General features: G+C 42.8%; 1 protein-coding gene across 1 annotated transcript in view; it reads left to right on the forward strand.

Annotated features, from left to right (window-relative positions):
• Positions 1-18,268: 18,268 nt before the first annotated feature.
• The window catches only part of VWC2 (von Willebrand factor C domain containing 2), a gene marked incomplete at its 5' end in the record, with an annotated part of 58,898 nt that continues 56,114 nt past the window's right edge, over positions 18,269-21,052 (forward strand). Inside the window, one exon of the mRNA XM_082479714.1 lies at positions 18,269-18,982. Within this exon, the coding sequence (XP_082335840.1) occupies positions 18,269-18,982 (714 nt within the window). The remainder of the gene's footprint in view (positions 18,983-21,052) is intronic.

Raw genomic sequence — 21,052 nt, forward strand, 5'->3', positions numbered from 1 at the left:
TTTCTGTTTCTTCCTAGTAACTCCTACTATTTCTTTTTTTCTTTTTGGCTGCCAGCGAGTTTTGTACAGCAGATTTTGAATACCTACTAACAGTGCCTCAGGAGTCTTTCCTAAGTGATAATATACGTGATGTTGAGTCCATCAGCTGTTTGGCCTTTGGTTTAATGTTGATTGTCACATTATATGAAACTTTGTCACTCCTTTTTTCACCCCTTCTCCAGATCTCTTGCATTACGGTGAAAAAAAAAAAAAAAAGAGCTGGCCCTGGGGAATGCTGCCACTCTGGTCTGTCCGTGTTGTTTCCAGCCTTTTAGCTAGTTTTCTGTACACAAGCAGATCTTTCTCCTGTACCACACTAGGTTAGGTTTTTACCACCTTTTGGTGAAGGACTTTGTCTAAAGTTGTATGGAAAACTGCAGTTTGGTCCATTTCACTAGTTGGATCATTCTTCACCATATTTCCATGGACTGATTTTTTTGAGAATTTTAAGAAATATGTGAGGCACGATTTATCCCTCATTATAACACATTTGCCATCCTTTTATACATTCATGCATGTATTATGGTTTCACATAATTTGCATGTCAGATGAATCTAAATTTCTGATCCATAAGCCCTTTTGGATGCCTTTTAAAAATTATGTAACTGGCATTATAAAAATATCTTCTATTTCTCTGACAGCAAGGCCAGTATAAGTGGTATACTGCACACAGTACTTGACCGTTACCAATTTCATATTTAAATTCCTTTAGAATTCCTGGAATTCCATTAGAAATCACAGAACTTGTTCTGATGGTTTATTAAGAATTTAATTTATTTGTTATAAAGTTTCTTTTGCTGATACTTCAGTTTTGGCCCTAGTTCCATAAACTAGTGTCCTGTAAAGAAGGACTCTGGGACAGAAATCTGCCTAAAGTTGGTTGTTTCACGGCAATAAAATAAGATTACTTTCATTTTTTTCCCTACAGTCTCATGCCCCTTGACTACTCCTATAGTATCCCATTTTGTATTTGGCATTTTACTAGTTTTCTCATTTTTAATGTTTTTGAAAAAGCTCCTAACATATTTGAATTGTTTTAACAAGTGCTCCTCAAAAATCCTTTTTTTTGGTCTGTCATGTTCTGGGTTTACATTTAATTTGCCAGTTTTGTATTTATACATTTTATAACATCTCTGTGTATGTATATAATATAAATATGTTGTGTTAATATATGCCTATAATACATTCTGTATTGTATATATTTTAGATTTTATTGAAGTTCTACATTTATACCACCAGTTTCATATTTCTTGCATTTGAATACAATTTCAAACTTTGAATAAGTCTACTAATTGTGTTAACCTCTTCTACTTTGCTATTAAATCTTTTTCTTGTTGTTCTAGTAATTTGTTCATGATAGGCAATCTTGGTTTAGTCTGGGCCACCAGACATTTTACTTTTTCCAGTGCTTCTTTCAGTCCTTTTTCAGGTCTTTTTATGCAATTCCCTTTCTTGAAACTAAATGTTATATAGTGGATGTTTTGGCTTTTTAACTACTGTGACAGAATGGATCATTGTCAGATACACATTAACCAGGTTCTGTGTTGCTTGGGATTAAATTTTGCTTTTGTAAATTCTTATTGTTCCAAGAAATAGTCTAACATAATATTCAAATCCATTATAATGTCTAAAAATTTAGTCTCTGCATCACTACTTCTTGTGAAATGTATCCAAATGCTTGCCACTGGGGATAAGTGAGTTCTGTTACTGAATTTTCTACACTTACCATATATGTAATAGTTTTCAGCATTACGCGGTCTTTACCACTGTGCTGGTAATTGTGTGGTCAATTATACCTTATGTAACACATTTAATATATACTGATTGCATTTAGGTATGGAATTTTAATGATTCTGTGTGGTCAAAGTCTCCAGATTCTTTCATGTGCCATCTGTATCCTTTTGCCTCATTCCACCTTGTTCTTTTTTTCTTTCCTATATTTAGGAAAAACAGTCCTAAAAGGCATATCATTCTCTTCTTGGCAATCTATCATAATCTGTCTCCAGATTTAGATAGGCCAAAGTTGGTCATAAGCACTAAACCAATTTTCAAAAATGGTTAGAAAAATTGCAATAATAAACACTACTATGTGGCCCAACACTGTAAGCATTTCTGCGACAATCCTAAAATCATAAAACTTGTGAAATATGACAAGACGGTATCTTCTAGAAAACTGAAGGTGAAGTACTACATTGTACCAGAAGTCGCATTGAAAGTGGAAGCCTCCCACCACTCAGAACATAAGATTCATTTCAGAGGGACTAGGCGCTGTTGGGAAAGAAGTTCAGAACACACGGAATAATTCCTGAAATAGCACGTCACTGGCTTCCTAGAGGAGATGGAGGATACACGACTCCTTGCTCGTGCAGTAAAGGACACAAAAGCACCTATCATGTGCTAGATTAAAACTCCAAAGTTGGGTATCTTCCCTCTGAAAGGGAACAGTAGTAAATGACAAAGGGAGAGTAAAACTAGCACACTGTATAGTCGTATATCTGTAGTGAAGTGAGTTTGTTTCCTGAACCCATTTCCATCCACAAGATCTTTTGGCACTCAGTTTCACAGTTCAATATGGAAAGTATGGTCAAAATATGTCTTCATTTGCTTTCTTCTAGTTCTGATATTATGAAAAAGGGTGAAATATCATTCCCTATTCACCTTCCTTATGTCATTCCTGACTATCAGGTTTCCATACAGTCATCTCTTTTATAGGTTGAGGAGTCTTGGTATATGCAGTCTTTCCTTGGTGGTTCTTTGTTTATGCTTATCACATTCTTCTGTTCCTTTCCTCAGCCACCTCTATTCATTAAGAGATGATGGGAATCAAAACTACATGTATGACAGTTCTCCATACTTCTCAAAATAATGCCTAACATCCTATTCCCTTTTTGATTAGCATCAAGTCGTTATTTTCTTAGAGCTATCTATTATAACTCCAAAATCTCTTTCCTGAGTGGTAGTAGCTACTTTACAGTTCATCCTTATGAACTAGCTGGAATTCTTTTTTTTTTTTTTTCTTTTACTTCATGCTTTACTTTGCTTTACTGATGCAGAATTTAATCTGCTATTTTATTGCTGATTTTTTTCAGTATAAGACATCCTCTGCAATAGGTCGCAGTCAGCTTCTGGTTTTACCCCTCAGATTATTTTCTTCCTATCCAATCCCTTTTCTAGATCATTTATGAATAGAGTAGGTTGAATAGGTGCCAGCACAGATGCTTGTTTCCTGCCATTGTGAAAACTAATGCTTTATTCCTGCCCTTTTTTCCTACGTTTTAGTCCATGATTAGTTCATGAAAATACGTTCCCTTTCATCCATCTTAGCTAAAGTCTATTGGGAAAGACATTTCTCCCCTCCAGACTAATGTTATCAGATGGATCATATTCATCTACACACTTCATGCTTCCCTCAAAGAATGTGAACAGATTTGTGAGGCATAAATGTCCTGCTTGACTCTCCATAGTATATTATTTAGCTTATATGCCTACTGTTTTTATTCTTCACTATCATTTTAGCCTGTACGTAAGTCAGATTTTCTTCTACAGATTTTCATGCTATGTCAGGCTTTCCTGTTATCTCTGGAACCCCATGAAACCCTTAAGGAACTTCACATTACATTCTTCTGATACCAAGGCTGATGTGAGAAATTGCATGTTGTTGTTACAGCTCAGTATTAGGCTAGAACTCTCGGCTGAATCCTGAGAATTGGTTGCTGTTCTTTGTATGAACTTAGTTCTGAAATCTTCAGTTTGAGATACAACCTTTGATGCACCCCTGTAAAGAAAGATTCTCCCACAGTGAACAGATATGAAAAATTCATTTATATATCTTCTCTGTTATAGCCTTGTTTCCTCCAAGTGCTCCTCATGTAATTTGTTTCAAAGAGGTGTCTAGGTTTCTATTTCCTTTGCAAAAATAAAATATTTTATTTTCCAGTGAGAGGAATAGAATACGCTGGGTCATCCTGTTACGGTCAGTACCAAGAACATGCACGCACTGACACATACATGCAGACTTGGGTTGTACTTACATTTTGGACACTGTGGAGGAGAAGGGTGTATGGCAGAAAAGGGGGAAGATGGGAAGATTCATTCTATTCTTACTGTACTTTACATGCATACAGGAGTAAAGCTGTTGAAGCAGCTGAAAAAAAACCCCAATATTGCAACTAAGCCCAGACACCAAAAGAAGATCAGTGGAGGAGAAAAGGTCTAGTAGGTCTATCTTGAGCTAGAAGTAAAAGAAGAAACGGAAGTGATTCTTTTCTCCTGTAAATGAAAGCCTTGCAATAGAGTTCTGTACTCTGCTGGAAGGAGACTTCTTAATGAGAAGTTTCTCTCAGTCCTGATTGATTGAGTCAGACTGAACGCAGCCATGGAAGTGTAGCTGCTTCACTGGGATTTTCTCCAGGAGGTATTTAGGTGGCAGTCGAATAACTGTTACTCGGTGGTTGGGGCAATTGCATAGGATGCAGAAAATCTTGATGTTTATGCTTTACCATCCTTGCAAGTTGCAAGTGAGTCAGTCCCATTGGATGATCTTTGATCCATGTATTTCTTTCTCCACAATTATGTAAATAATCCTTCATTTGGAGGGACGTATTGAGGTCTATAAATCATAGATGTGGGACTGGACAATATGAAGATGCAGTACTGAGAGTGTTTCTGAACTGTGGCTTTTGAGAATAAAAATGAGGTATTCTGGGATGTCATTCAGCCCTTCACCACCAAATACCATTTATATGAATTATTTAATTTGACCACAATCCAACTTTCTACTTCTTAAAAAGAACGGGAAATCATTTTACTTATTATACGCCAGTGATCCAGAAACACTGCAGAAGTCTCTCTCAGATGTATTCTCCCTCTTGAACATATCCTTTCATATTCTTCCTTTCATGGCATGATGATCTCAAACAAAACTCTAAAGAGAGACAGTAAACCAGAAGATTGGGCTAGTTCAGTAAACTTTCTAACCATACTTTGCTATGAATTTACATACCTGTCAAAAATCAAAGGCTTTTGCAAACACGGTGTGACGATGCCGAAGTTCCAGCCCAACCCTCCCCGCGAAACTTGCCCGCTGGCCCTCTGCCGCCTTCTCGCATCCCTGCCTTTCTCCCAGGCAGTCCGCTTGCTGCATTGCCAGCGCAATTCTCCAGGCAGAGTTGAGACATCTTTTATTTTTCATTCCAGTAAGGTTTTATTGTGTGGGGGAGGGAAAAGATCGGAGGAAGGAAAAGGAGTTTTTGGTGGGTTTTTTTTTTGTTTTTTTTTGTGGGGTTTGCAGGGGTTTGTTTTGTTTTAATGTTTAAAGTATGCGATTCTGAGATGACATTTTCAGGTCTATTTTCCAAATTCTTCTTAGGTGACTAGAGCTAAAATCATTATTTCTTTACGCTAGTTCTATTCTGAGTTTGAAAACTCCATGTTGTGATGCCCCAGCAAGTCAGACAAAGCACTCCAGCTTTGTCTGTATTACTACTTCTTTCTCTCCCTGATGCAGCATCAATGCAGCTGACAAAATATTGCATATATCTGTGCTGAGAGATTTGACCTGAGGCTTGTCATCAAGCTCCTACAGCCTTGATATAATTGACTGTTTGGCTTTGACAGCCCTTTCCAGCAATTGTATCAATTAACCCTGTGGACTGAGGGCTCCTCACACCAGCACAACACTAAATTTCTCTCCTCTAGACAAGAACTTAATGGATCATCTAAAGCAGTTTTCTTCCTGAATCACCTACTGAAACCTCTGTTTAAGATGAAGAAGAATTGTGGGGCCCATTTGCCATAACTCAGCAACCAAATAATAAAACATTTCTAATAATTCAAGAGCCCTTGATTGTCCAGCTGCCAACTGGCAAGTAAAAAGAGTAACATATCTATCCATGCAGCTTCTTTTATCTTGTGGTGTCTTTGGTGATCTTGAGTTGTTAAGAATAAGGGCAAGATGTTATTCTCTAATTTGAACCCAACTTCCTGGCAAATTAATCTCTGTCAGGTACACATCAAAACAGAGTAGCTTTTCCTTGTGTAATTTGAGCGCCGCAGCACGAAAGAGCAGAGAAATTAAATTACAGTTGTGATCTGTGCAATGCGGACTCTAAAAAGCAACGTATAACACCAAACCTGGAAACCAAGCACAGGAACTAAGGCAGCAAAGGAAGCTGTGAACATATTCTCATTAAATCTTGCTTCTATCAAAAGCCTGAGTCAACCCATCAAAGAAATCCCATTAGTACCAAAGCAAAAGCCTAGATACGGACTCAGTGAACTATTACTGGATTTTTGCCTCTGCTTCAGGGATTTTTCTTCCATCTACAATTCACCATGGATTTGTTTAACAGCAGGAACTGTTTGTTTAAAACCTCAGGTGTGCTTGATATTTTCTTTTTCCAAAAGCAGCTATAACCTCTATTTTTCTAAAGAAAAATTAATCCCAACTGAGAAAAAAGGATCGGAGAAAGGAGGGTGATTTTTTTCCCCCTTTATCTCATTCAATTCTGTTTAATTGAGAAAGTAGAAAAGTTCTGAAATGTTTACTCCTTACTTAAGTCTTCACTAGAAAAAAAAAAAAAAAGTTTTAAAATCAGGCAAAAACCTTTGAGAAGGAGAGTTGGGAGTCTGTGCCGTAATCAACCACCACACTTCTGTGAAAAGCACAAAAGTGTTTTTCACTAGGCTTTTAGCCGAAGATAGCTCGCTCGTATTAATAACATATTTGTACTCTGGGAGAAATCCAGCCTAGGGGTCTGAGCTATAGAGGCACCGGTCACCTGCAGCTCTGATCAACTTCAATGGGAAGTAGATGTCTCTAGATCAGAATTTACTGGAACAGAAATTCCGCCTCAGGATAAAATGAGACTTTTTAAAGAAATTTAATTTACAGAGAGAAATGTGACTGCTTAGGGTGGTTGCAAGCTGCTACGGAAGGATCTCTCCAAAGGCCCCAGCCAGTGTTTGATGGAGTAGTGGCAAGGGGGTCTACTATTGTGGCTACAAATCATATCGATTGTTAGTCTCCTTAATTAAAAAACAAACCAAACCCACAATTGGAAGTGATTGGTTTCCAACAGATACAGGAGGAAAATGAAACTCCAAAAGAATATCAGGCATAAAAGAGCGAATGGTATAATAGCTTCAGCGCTAGAGAATAACTTGGGTTCCCAGTTGTCTGAATGATCTTTATATAGGAGTTACTGGTGTAAAACAAAACCTAATTTCTTGAATAAAAGTTCTAGAATTCATCCCAATAGTCCATGAAAATTGTAAATGTGCAAATAAACACCTGTTCTTGAATCTGTCAGGAAACAGAAATTTAAGTGGAGGCTTATAATAAAGACAAAAGATGACATAAGGAAAAAAGAATTGTAATTGCCTATGTTTCAGAAATCCAACAGCTAGTGAAACAAAGCTCATTTCAATGTCAACACTTAGATTGCCTCCTCAGCTGATAGCTATTTTGGAGAAAACAGTGATGGGAACCAAGTAAAAGAAGCGGGCAGTGTTTTTAGAGCATGCTAAGGGCTAAATTTTCAGAAGTCCTGGACACTAATTTGTTTCCACTGTGATACTGATTGCCACATTTTTCAGAGTACTTCAGTGCCCAGTAGGCTGAGATCCTTCAACAAACTGGTTCTTTATTATTGTAATTACTTATTTGGCTATCTAGGACTGTGGAAAGGCTTCCTGCACCTTTAAGGTACCAGATGCATCGATCTTCCTTTTCTTCTCCTCTACTGCTGCTGCTCTTCTTAGGCAGAAGCTGAGGTATAGCTCTGTATTAAATTACCACACTGGTTCAGCAGCCTGAACCTGCTTTAGGAATCAGTAATCATGTTAAAGCCGCATTAATTTTAATAATGGGGGAAGAAAAGATGTATTTTGAAAACCTTTGAAGGCAAGAGTTTCATACCCTGTGAGGATTACCAAGTTAGGGCTGGTTGGTTCAGGCAAACCAATTTAGGGCTGATTCAGTTTAATATCCTTTTATGTCTCCAACAACCATTTTACCCCTAAAGCAAGATGCAACTCTTTTTTTTTTTTTTTTTTTGCCATTTTTTTTGGCAGTTCTTGGTCTATGACTTCTATTCTAAAAACAAGTTCAATCGGATTTGCAGAAGTAGGCACTGACACCTTAGAGCACAAACCCCTGTTCACATGAAAATTTATTGGGGTCATATTTAGGGAATATTTTCTGGTTAGTGTTATATTTCACAGAAATATTAGAAGAAAACACAACTCAAATCCAATCTGTTTCTAAGCTCTGACCTGAGCTGTAGGCCAACGTTAGATGAGGTTTGCCTACTTTTTCCTGCCTTGACAGCAGTGGTGACCGAGTCCCGGTCTCTTCTGCCACAAAATGTTTCGTGTCTATAAAGCTGAACAGTATCAAGTGAGAATTTAATCACCAGCAGCCTGGTAGTTAGGGTATTTTAATGGGAAGGCAGGACTAAGGGGTTAAATGTCCACAGGCAAGGGAGGGAGGGAACTCGTAGCTCTTCATGGCATTTGGTCCCTGAGTTACTGGTCACTAGTGTCACAGGGGAGCTTTTGTGAGCACGTAATCCAAAAAGTCAATTGTTTACCATGCCCTGCCTGTAATAACTCTCCAGCAGGACTGTGGGTAGCCAGAGACGTGGTTTTTGTTACGTTATCTTCTTCCAACAAATAGGAAACTCAACCAGCATGACCAGCTTCCATTCATTATCAAATTACAGAACACCTCTATTCCTTTCATTTTAGACCTTGCGCCATGGTGCTTGAGCACCCTACTTGCTACGGTGGTCCTAAGGGCATCACCACATCAAGGCCTGGTGGTAGCAACCCAACAAGGCACCAAGTTTTTGCACAAATGAGCACCTAAATTTTTGTACACATATAAGGGACACAGCATGGCAGCTATTCCGCTACGCACTCGATACCTTACTGCAGAATAAAGTCAATGTAAATGGAGCATTGAAGAGGGAAGATGAGAGAGAGCTAGGAGCTTCAGGTTACCTTCTCAGCTCAGTTACTGACCTGCTGTACGGCTTCAGGCCACTCATTCCTGCTCTCCTTTCCCTTCTTACCTGGGCACTGGAGGATACGCAATTTTAGGGATATCGGCCAATTCATCAAGCATTTCTCCAGTGCCTACACATGGGGGACCCAGTGGCATCTGGGGTGTCTGGGTCCTGTATGCAAACACAGAAAGATAATTCTTTTTTTTTTTTTGGTCTGTTTCCTGACTCAACTTCTAGCCCAAAGATTGTTTACTCTGACTTTTTTTCCCTCTGCTCTGACAGCTCGTAGCCTAAATCATGATTTCTGAGCCATGCAACTTTTTTTATTAGAGGGAAGTCTGTACCGCCAGCCTCTGTGATTGCAAAAGGTCCTGAATGTAATCATCTCCAGCAATTAGATCTAAAGACAAAACACTTGGGAATCTGCAATTCATGAAACTTTCAATATGTTACAAATCATAATTTGCCCAGTTTTTAAAACGATGATATTATCAAATGCATATGAATTTATTTAAAGGCCTCCGTGGGCCTTTAATTTAAAAAGAGCAACAAAATAATCCATTGCTTACCTGGTACCACACCAGCGTTACCTGCTAAGGGACACAGGGACTTCTACAGTAATGTCGGGAACGCAGTAATGACAGGAAACCATAAGGATTTGAACACCAGAATGAGCAGAATTTTCTTCTAGATTGGTGTCTTTAAATCAGTCAACTCCAGCATCCAAGAAGGTGTAAGCTCTACGTGTCTAGTGTAGCCTGGGGGTTTATACGGGTACCGGCTCATACGGAGTCGCGGCTGTGTAACAAGGGATGAGGTCACAGCACATCTTCAGCGACAACCGACATAAGGTTGCTCTACTGCACTGATCTTCCGCTTTTCCTGAAGCTTTAAGGATTCGGTTCCTTTGTCAAGTGTTGTTGAACTTACCCAGCTAGTTCGAAAAGTAAGGAGGGCAGCAGGATAAGAGATGTGTGCATTATGCATGAAATGTCATTGCAAAAGCTGCTTTTTTTACAAACTGAATAGTAACAATAAGAGAAAGGGAGGGCAAAGAAGAGGAAAAGTTTGAAGATGTATTCTGAAAAGCATGACATCGAAAGCTTTGTATCAGCTTACGCTCAGTAAGTTTTGGAGAACATCCCCTAACAGGCGTGACGGGTCTCTCAGTCTGCAAACAGGTATTTTACAGGATCAGGTATCTGGCGGTTACACTCTAATTTTATAGACCGTGAATAGAACACAGGCTTTTGAACACATACTGTGAGCTCCTTAACTTTTGAAGTCTTGACTTGGCAAACTTAATTTCAACGTATATTTCATCAGCTTCTCCAACAAAATGAAAAAAATGCTTCAGTTATGATATAAAGCATTTCACGTGTCTGATGACGCAAAAACTGTAGAAGACAATTTTTAAATAATTTTATAAGGGCTTGCCTTTGCGGGAGACAGGAGTTTATAATTACCAACTATACAATAAAAGTTTTTACATTAATAAAGTCAACATGAGTATTTGAATAAAAAGAATGTCTTTTAAAACATTTTTATTTCATATATATACATATACATACCTTGGTCAGAAAACAATCTATGCTGTTTTCCAGGTAATTTAAACAAAAACAATTACTAAACAGTAAAATTCCTGTTAGGGAAGTTTTAAAGAAAATTAGAAAATGGAACTAAATATTGGTATGAATTACAGGGCTAAATCAGTTTTGGCAGTAATAGTTTTTATTCTTCCCTATCTTCCTGTAGGGTACAAAAGAAATTTTTTGTTCAATTCTATTTATTCATTAAGTTTAGTTCAATGTTTAATACAATAGAAGTCAAGAAATCCTGCGAGAATTGAAGAGACTGCAAAGCTGGGGTTTTGGTTTTGGGGGGTTGGTTTGTTTTTTCACCAGTAATATTAAAGAGCAGTGAAAGGATGAGATCTATTCACTTAAAAAGTGGAAAGGTTTGGGGTTTTTTCTCATAAACGTTGTGATACTTGATGTTGCCTTTATTGAAGAAATTTACTGTAAACACAAATATATCTAGAGAAACTTAAATACTATCAATAAAACAATAATATAATTATAAATAATAAAAGGAAAAGTTAATACTGATCTGTAGTTCAGATTCCCTTTCAACAGAGCTAAACACAAGCTTATGAAATATTTTGTTCATTCAACACAATGAAAATGTAAAAATTAAAAATGCTAGTAGTGCATCCTTCATCTTTACAAAAGGCAAGAACAAGGTATAGTATTAAGACTATATTTATAGGAAAGATTGTGTATTTAAATATTTTGTGCTATTATGTGCATGTCCAAGTGTACGTACATGAAAACCATTTTGTTACCTCTTTTAGAGCAAAGGCAGAAATATCAAATAACATCGTGAGCCATGATTAACATCCAATTTCCCCAAGCTACTGAAATTGTGACGAAAATAGGTGCATCAAAATCCATTTATAATCACTCTCGTGTCCTGTAATTACAAGCACAAAATACTGCGCTTTGAATAGACAATTATTTTTTCCTCAGAATGAGCCCATACGCACACATCCTGAATTGAACCCTCCTCGCTCTCCAAAGGTTTCACTATGCAATTTTTAATATTATTTAACTATCGTGGTTAAGATGGTAATAACACCTTTCTGAAGTTTATATTGGCAAAATCTCCATTAGAGATGCAACAGGCATGTAAGAACAGAAAAGTGATTTAAAGCAGTAGAATTGTAGACATCTTGTATACAAAAAGGCAGGGTGTATTTCCCGCTCTCTTTCGCAGACCTAGAAGGGAACTGTGACCGAGATGAAATACGTGCGTTAGAGTCTCCACAGAGCTTACAAGACAGAAATTGATCTTGTCACAGAAAAAGAGCTTTTCTGAATTGTACAAAACCAGTCATCTTTCTCGCATTTTGAGACAAGCTTCATTATGAGTACTTTTAATAAGGTTATTTTAAATTAAAAAAATGTTAAGCATTTTATTTCCATTATATTTACACTTTGCTTAATAATGAGAGAAATTCTAAGCTAAAGGGAGAGTTCTTAGAATATCAACCAGTAGCAGCCAAAATCTCCTTTAAAAGATGTTTCATAAACTTTTGACTTCTAAAGTTTAAATCTCCCACTGGTCTACAGAGATTTATTGTTTTCTATTACAAGTAATAAGCAAAATTTAAAATAAGGAAATATTATTTATTTCCCAGCATACAAATTGTGATTTACAGAAGTGTAGAGAGAGTTCTTGCACTCAAGAGGGTAGATTCAGACTAGACATAAGGAAGAAATTTTTTACAGTGAGGGTGGTGAAACACTGGCACAGGTTGCCCAGAGAGGCGGTAGATGCCCCATCCCTGGAAATACTCAAGGTCAGGTTGGACAGGGCTCTGAGCAACCCGATGTAGCCGAAGATGTCCCTGCTATGAGCAGGGGGGTTGGGCTAGATGACCTTTAAAGGTCCCTTCCAACCCAAACCATTCTATGATTCTATGAGCCTAAACTCTAAATGACAGAAGGCTTTTTAAGTTTTGTTTTCACGCATGTAAAGCAGAAAAAAAAATAATGTTGCAACTTATCATTATCTGTGACAAACTGAATAATTTAAAAACAATTAATGAAGACACGATTGTAACTACAGCTTGTGTAATACTTCTTCAATAAGCACTTATCAGTCAACTAAAGAGACATCAGACTAGTGAAAAAAGAAAGAACTGGAGCAGTACGCGTTCAGCATCCTTTGACAAGTGGCATAAAGAAAACAGAAGAAATAAAAATGAAAAGATGAAAGCTAACCTAGTTTAAAAATAGTTATGGAAGCTTGCTTTTTTGTTTTGTTTTGTTTTGTTTAAAAGAGTTGTTTAAACTGCTTATTATTGCTTATCCAGCCTTTCAAATACACATGATTAGTTAGAGTAATATGTACCTTGGCTTTGTCCCTCTCTTTCTTTCTTCAGACTTACTGCTATTTGGAGGCCTTATTTCATATGGCTGGACTAATGCTATTGCACAAATTGGTACCTTTTGAAAGCTGTGATGTTGAACCTGCCTGAACAACTGCCACTTTAGCACCACAATAAAAAAATACCTTTCATACAACAACTCTCTTCCTTTCAGGAGGAATAATGAAATGAAGCAAAATAGACAGGAACGACCCTCCGTTTTCCCAGAGTCGTCACGCTTCGGGGATGTTTTCTTCCCCCGCAACTTCTGGAGTTTCGGAACCGCTGAGCCGAGGTGGGCACACGTGGTGCACACCTCCTGCTGCACCGTGTGCCCCCTCAGTATACCCTGTCCTCACCGAGGGCTCAGCAGACACCCCGATACCAAAGCTGATCTGTTGTGTGGGGTTTTCTAAACAGCCCCTCCCCAGCTCCCAGTTGCACTGGGGGTCCTCTTCTGCCCCCCACCTCCCCGGGCTCTCATGGAGCTTCCTCCTCTTCTCTCTCCCTGTCTTCTCACTGACAACAGGGGGCCCTAGGGGATATATCTTTTATCAAAATAGGAAAGATGGGGCACGCTCCCTGCGTGAGATCATGAGAAGGGATGTGTGTGCTTTAGGTGATCCGCTGGTGTCGGGGGGCTGCAAGCCTACGCTGGGGTGAGCACGTGCATATCCTCACTTTATCTATATATTAGGCTAAAAATGGTTGTGTTCAATGCTCTCAGATGTCCAGATGAAGTGCCTCTATAGCTGCGAGGCTTTGGTTTTAGGTTGTTATTAACCAGGCAGATAACTGATTTTAACTTGGTAAAAGATAGATCCTACATTTGGGTTCCCATCATTGACACAAAGGCTACTCTCAAAAAAAATGTTTTTCAAAATGACAGTCCCCCGATCTCATGGAGTAGATGTTTAACTAATTTTTAAAAAAAAAAAATTCTGACTAATTAAATTTTAAATTAATTTTTCAGACTAATAGCCAGGTGTCTTCAGTGTGGAGGTTCATTCTCATTGTCTTGAGCCCGGTGTAACGGACAGGGTCATCACACCAGTTTAAGTCATTCCTTGCCATATTTTTATTTCAGCTACTGAGTTTCTCTCTTTGTTTTACATTCAACTGCTTCCTAGTAAAATTAAGGCAATTCCCAGTAAAATTAAGCTAAAACCAGTGTAGATCGTTTTGTACATGACACCTCTAATTTAGCTAATGCAAAGTTCTCATCACGCAGACCAGACCCAGCAGAAGGGAAAGCATCTTGAACGGGATGCAGAATTTGACTCTCATCCAGAGACCCAGTTGTCCTTGCTACTGTTGCCTAGAGGGAGAGCAGAGTGGGGAAACCTGTACCTGTGTTTCTTTCTATTCTGTGAATAAACAGAACGGCTCCAGTCTCCAGGGCTTTCTAGGTTATACCAGGAGTATAAAACTCACATTAAAGAAATTGGTAAAAGCAGCCTTGAAATAATAGATTCTCGTGTTTCTCTCTCCTTCTGGTTGAGAATTCACACTGAAGAAAACACCAAACACTTATATATCTGCTGTTTGACCATTTGGACTGTAATACATCGCAATTTGATACTATGACACTAAGGAACCTGTCAGGTCTCAGTTCTACAAGGGTCCTAATGTCAGGTACCATTCATCACTTAATAAATCTACGAATCTGAAGAAATAGAGGCTGAAGTCCAGTAAGAAATTTTTTAGAAAAATAAACGAGGGTGTTTACTTCTTACTTTGCCAAGAAGGCCAAGATGAGCTGCCATTTGTCGCTATGGAAGTGCTCTGAGGCTTTGCCCTTCTTGCTACACAGCGGTATCTTGAACCTTCAGCCCCAGCTGATCCGTGTGCCATGTAATCAGGTCTGGGAGCAGCAGAGCTCCTACAAAGAGAGTCCTGGGTGCTGAACATCTCAGATTTTGTACCAAAGTTTCACCTGGGAACACGTGAAAATGTCAGAACCATAAATTGGCCTCTCTCTCCTCTTTAACACAGCAGTAGCACTGCCTTCCCAAGTCCTCTCTTTTAATTCTTTATTCAGAGACAACGAGGTGATAATTTGAAGGCAAATACTTCTTGTTGATTATTAGTCAGGTAATGAGAAAGGACTAGCTTGACTGTAAAATTTAGTCTAGAAACCCCATAGTAATCTGGAATTTCATTTTGCACCTATGGAAACATTTGATTTTTGAGTATCCTTCAAAGCTTTAGTCTTGTATTTTAAAGTTTCAGAAGATTAAGCCATTATTTAGCTGGTGAATATCCAACTGAGAGATATGAGATGGTGTCAATAGAAATAATTTTGTAAACTAGACAGGACTCATAGATGTTTATAGCGAGAACCCAGCCGCAAAAAGAGTTTAGCACCTGCATCCTCCTGTGGAGGAGGTTTAAGTGTCTGGGTTTGCACAAATAACAGGCGCTCATGAAGGTACTTAACAGCGAAACATTAGTATCCAGCAGATTTTCGTTGCTCTCCTGAATACCGATACCGCAGTGCTATACCATTTTAATGAAAACAAAATCTGAAAATTTTACCAAGCCTAAAACTTTCAGTTATGGTGCCAGGTACTTTGGGAAATCCAGCCCTGGCAGGAGGGTTAGCGTGGCTGGGACATCTGTAAAGCAAAACTCGTAGAAGGCGATTATACTGGTATGTCATCTAATGCAGCTTAAAAATAAATAAATAAATAACCTTTTGGGTTCCAAGCCCTTGCTCAGCTGCAGAACAAAAGCACCACACTTGAAGACCACTCTCCAGCGTTTCTCTCTTTTGCGTTTCTGTCCCAACAGCCTGGCTAGCCGCGGTTCAGCCACCATCTTTAGGAAGGCCCGCTCTGCCCGTTCTCTGGGTCAAGAAAGTATAAAGGAGAAAAACGCAACTACATCTAAGTACAAAAGCGCCTGTTGGCCGCTCAAAAGCATAAGTAAGTATTCCAACTAGTAAATCGCAGCAAGTATTTCGACTAGTAAATCAGATACCACTAGTAAACCATACACGGCTGCCAGAAGAGGCCGGGGAGGGAGAGCTAAGGCAGAGCGACGCGATGCTGCAGCGCGGACGCGGACCCGCGCGGGCTGCGCTTACCCCGCTGAAACGCTGCTTCTCCGCCCGCCCCCGCTCCCAGCGCTCGGCTGTAGCGCGGCTTTGCCGCCGGGCCCCGCGGGTGAGGGCGACTGTCCCCACTGGGGGACACCTGCGCTCTTCGCCCCCCCCCCCCCCCCTTCCCCCCGACCCCCAGGCAGCAGGGCGGCGGGGAGAGCGCCCATCCCCGCGGCATCGAAGCTTCGCGCGGGTACGAAGCTCACCCCCCCCCTCCCCCCAGCACCGACGCCCTGACACCGGCAAAAGTTTCACCCGTCGGCGGTGAACCCCCAACCACCACCTTCCCCCCGGCCGCACCGCACCGCACCGCACCGCACCGCACCGCACCGCCGCGGGGAGGGGCGCGCAGGGGCGATGCGCCGGTCGCAGCGGGCGCTGCCGCTCCCGGCGAGTCCCCTCCCCGCGCCCGGTACGGCGGGAGGGAGGGAAGGAGAGAGGGGGCCACCCCGTCCTGCCCCGTTGCCGCCGCCCCCCCCGCGGACGGGGGCGCACGGCCGCCATGTGAAAGCAACGGGGGCCGCGGCGGAGCCCGCCCCCGGGGGCGGCGGGGCCGGATCGGGTGGCCGCCGCGCTGCTGCTGGCAGCCTTTGCAGGTCCGCGGAGGCGGCGGCGGGCGGGCAGCAACAAGCCGACGCCGGCCGGCCGCCCCCCCCCCCCCGTCCGTCCGTCCGTCCGCCCGCGGCCCCGCCATGGGAACCGGGCGGGGGGCGAAGCTCACCGCTGCCAGCCGCCGGCGGGGGGTCTGAGCCCGGCTCCAGCGCAGGTAGGGAGGCGCCGGGCCGGGCCACCGGGGGATGCTGCCGGGCTGGGGAAGAGGGTGGCCTCGGCTTCCACCCCCCCACCCCACCCCCCCACACACACACACCGGGAAGGGGTCGGGCGGCCCGCCGGAAAGTTTGGGCAGGTGGCGCGGCGGGCGGACGGGAGGGAAGGAGGGAGGAACGGGCTGCGCTGCCCGCGGTGCCGCCGCCGGTGAGGGCCGAGGGGGGAGGCGGGCGGGCGGGCAGAGAGGGAGGCTTTTTAAATGGCTTTGAGGAGGGGGTACCTCGGAGGTGGGGCCGTGCCGGGAGGCTGGAGCGCCTTTGCTCGTCGTAGCCGGAGGAGTGTACGTATTTCGGGTTGTTTGGGGATTATTTTTTTTTGGGGGGGAGGGTGGTGGTGGTGGTGGTTTGGTTTTGCGGTTTTGAGTGGGTTGGTGTTTTTTTGTTGTTTTGGGGTGGGGTTTTTTGTTTGTTTATTTTTTGTTTGGTTGGTTGGTTTTGGTTTGTTTTTTTTTTTTTTTTTTTCCGATTTAACGTGTGGTGTTTTGAGGAGCGGGGCCGGGAGCGGTGCTGAACTCCTGCGGGGGTGCGGGTTAAAGGACCCTCCGCTGCGGGCGGAAAGTCCCGGGCGGCTCCGCTTTGCCCTCAGCGCCCGGGGGGGAACGCGGCGGCGGGGAGCGCTCGTTCGGGTCGCTCGGGAGAGAGGGAGTGCGGCTCCGCTCGCTTCCGTGCGCTTGGTTTGAGCTGTCTTGGAAAGAAATGGGCTCGCTGGTAAGTATTAAAAAAAAAAAAAAAAAAAAAAAAAATTAACAAACCACCAAACAAACAGCAAGAGTGTATTTGAGACTGAATAAGAGGTTAATGGAAACGGCGGTGGGTGCAGTCAGCGAATAGGGCTCGGTTGACTCATCCCTGTGCCCGGGCTCAGCTGGGTTTTGGGGGAAGCTCCATTTAATTCAGTGCCCATCCTCTTCACGTGTTGTCATCTGAAAGGAAAAACAGCCCTCCACCCCACCCCCCCCCACTCCCCCACCACCCCCCGCAATGTTCTGGTTTTTGCGTGCACCTGCCTTTGCAAATCCCAGCTCCCCACAGTTCTGCGTGGTGCTCCCACCGAAACGAAGATGCCCGGTCCGTGTCCACAGCCCTGCTATTTATAAGACTTGGCAGAACGGGGGAGGAGGAGGAGGAGGGATGCAGCACCAGGCTGCTGTTTGCCTTTTGCATAAACTATGGAGACAGGTTGCATATTGTTTTGAGATGTTGCATTGGTGGAGGCCGGGGGAAGGGGGGGGGGGGGGGGGGGGGCAGAAAAAGTGCAGAAGCTGAAGTGTTCCTAATCCTTCTCTTCCTAGGGACTGTGGAGCTGTGAAGCGCTTCCCTCCGATGTGAATGCAGTGTCCCCTGTGGGATGCAGTAGGTGATGCCCAGCTCTACTGCAATGGCAATTGGAGCTCTCTCCAGTTCTCTCCTCGTAACCTGCTGCCTCATGGTTGCCCTCTGTAGCTCCACCATACCTGTACAAAAACTGGCCAAGGCTCAAGACAAACAGGAGATAAAGGCGAGCCAGGAAAAGAGGGATCACACATCGACAAGGGACAGCCAGACAGGCCCGGGGAGAATGAACGAGATCGGCAGAAGTGGGAGGGAGGAGGGCAGCAGGGACTGGAAGAGCAAAGGAAGCAGGAACTACTCCAACAAGGAGTCTTGGACTAAGCAAAAGCAGGCTTGGAACAGCCAGGGGACGAGCAGTAAATCCGGGAGCATTCCGGTGCAAGAGCAAAGGGATGCCGCTCCCCAGGAGCCTCAGGCGGCTGAAGACGCATCTCTCCCAGAAGCTGTTGCGAGCGTCACTCCCGAGCCTCCGGAGGAGTACGCCTACCCGGACTACCGCGGGAAAGGCTGTGTGGACGAGAGTGGCTTTGTCTATGCCATCGGGGAGAAGTTTGCACCGGGCCCCTCCGCCTGCCCCTGCCTCTGCACCGAGGAGGGCCCGCTCTGCATCCAGCCTGAGTGCCCCAGGCTCCATCCCCGGTGCCTCCACGTGGACACCACCCAGTGCTGCCCGCAGTGCAAGGAGAGGAAGAACTACTGCGAGTTTCGAGGGAAGACCTACCAGACCCTAGAGGAGTTCATGGTAAGGGCTGAAGCCAAAAGGCGTTTTGGGGTTCCTTCTGCCGCTTAACGGGGCATTATGTTCTTCAGGTGCTTTCTCGGAGGGCATCCTGGGTCTCCCCCCCTCCCCTGCTCATTTCTGTGGTGGCACTACTTCTGCAGGGCTGTAAAATATTCCCCTTAAACATGACCTTTCTTGCTCCGCGATACTGTAACATTTTTGGATGAGGGGGCTGATCTTTATTAATTCCTTTGGTATTTACAGTAAAAAGTGCTACTTGAAAGGATGCCACTCGGTGGTCATGTGGATTTTACGAGAATTTCCAGCATTACATTTGTTTCGTTATTTAACTGTTAGCTGTGAAACTTCTACCTTGCAGGGATGGAGCAGGGTTTTCTGGGCTGACTGCTATTCCTGGTAATCAGTCTGCGATGATACCTTTTTCCTAACAGTTGTTTCTCTTTTCCTTTTTCACCGTTTAGACAGTGCTGCCAAGGTTGCATAGTGTTTGCTTTTTGAGAATGACTATGGGCCTTCTCTTTAATAAGGGCCTGGCTTGCAGTCTGAGTTACAGTGATACGTCAACAATGGACTTGAAAAGCTTTATGTTTAGGGAAATCCCTTTAGAAAAGGGCCTTTTTAGCACCGCTGTGCGAGGTCATTATCATTGAAAATGCAACTTATTACAGTGCACTGTAAAGTTTTAGAGTCGGGGCCAATTCCCTGGTTGCTTACCTTGCCTTTTTCCCTTTAGTGTTTTACTATGGCTGAGATCTGCGAGCAGACTTTAAGAATTTGCTTGCAAATGACTGTTAGGCACAGGGCTGGTTCAAAACCTGTTTCTCAACACACCAGAGATTTTTGAGCTGAATGCGTTGAGGGGAGTATGAAATCCAGGCCAGGGTTCTGGCATCTCGAGCCCCCTCAGGATGGAGAAAAAGAAAATGTATTTGTGTAGCCTGTAAATAAGTTGCCACCTCTGCTCTCTGTGGTATTTCTGTGTTCTCGGAAACATAACTTTTATTCATAATGTCTTTCCACATTCTCCAACTTCTGGAAAAATAAATAAATAAATAAAGGAGCAGAATTATGCTTTCTGGAATAAATCAGTCTTTCCCCTTGTTCTCTTTAGGCAGTAATGTGTAGATCATCAGTGATTTTTCAAAGCATGGCAGAAAGCATCATATCATCGTCCCTTTTTCCATCTCACCCTCAAGGGTTGCATAAAGCTTCGGGGTTTTACAAGGGAGAAGGTACTTTTAACAGCAGCTACTTGATGTGACCTTTTTGCGCAGGGATTGAGAGATCCTTCCTTTTCCAGAGAAGTTAATTCTGAGGGGTGGCCAAAACAGTGATGCTCCTGCACGTGTTCTCTGTAGTTTTAAAGGCTTGTCTCACACGCTTTCCTGACGAGTTGCATTTCTTTGTCTTTGCATAGTGGTGTCGTATTAATGGCTGTAAAGCAAGCCTAAAATACCTTACTCTGTTAAGCGTGTAGTGAGAGGATAAAACTGCAGGGCTCCATGTTACGTTGGAACATGGCTGGCGGCCTTGGTAAAAAGGGAACGCTTAACGGTGACATTTACAGGAAAGTTCTGAAAAGACTTTGGCTTTCAGCTTTCTTTTCGACCCCCTTCAACCTTTAGCCCTCATGCTGATACCTTCCCGTAATGAAACATCGGTTCCTTTCCTGCTTTTTGTTAGCCAGCTTTGGAAACCTGCTCGGGATGCGCGAGGGAAGTTACCGACACAGTTAGGCAGTGGAACTGCAGCCTGTTTATTTGGACGTGTGAGGATGTTGGTTCTTTGTTGGGCTTCAGTGTTGGTTCCAATATTGTGAGCACACAAGTGTAAATGGAGCTGGTTGCCTGTGCCACTGCGATGCGTGGAGAGGTCTGGCGAGGTGAGGGGCAGATGTCGTCAGGTCGCTGCTGCTCAGCGGAAACAATTGCAAATGCAATAATTGCACACGATTTCAGAGGCCATTTTACAAGTTGATGGTCTTGGAGAGGTTACTAATATGTTGTCTCTTGATTAAGGTCAGGGAAGGAGGTATAAATGGATAGCAATCTGATTTCTGTGTGTCTCCAC

The sequence above is a fragment of the Vanellus vanellus genome, assembly GCF_965231255.1.
Source record: "Vanellus vanellus genome assembly, chromosome: 2".
Taxonomy (NCBI): domain Eukaryota; kingdom Metazoa; phylum Chordata; class Aves; order Charadriiformes; family Charadriidae; genus Vanellus; species Vanellus vanellus.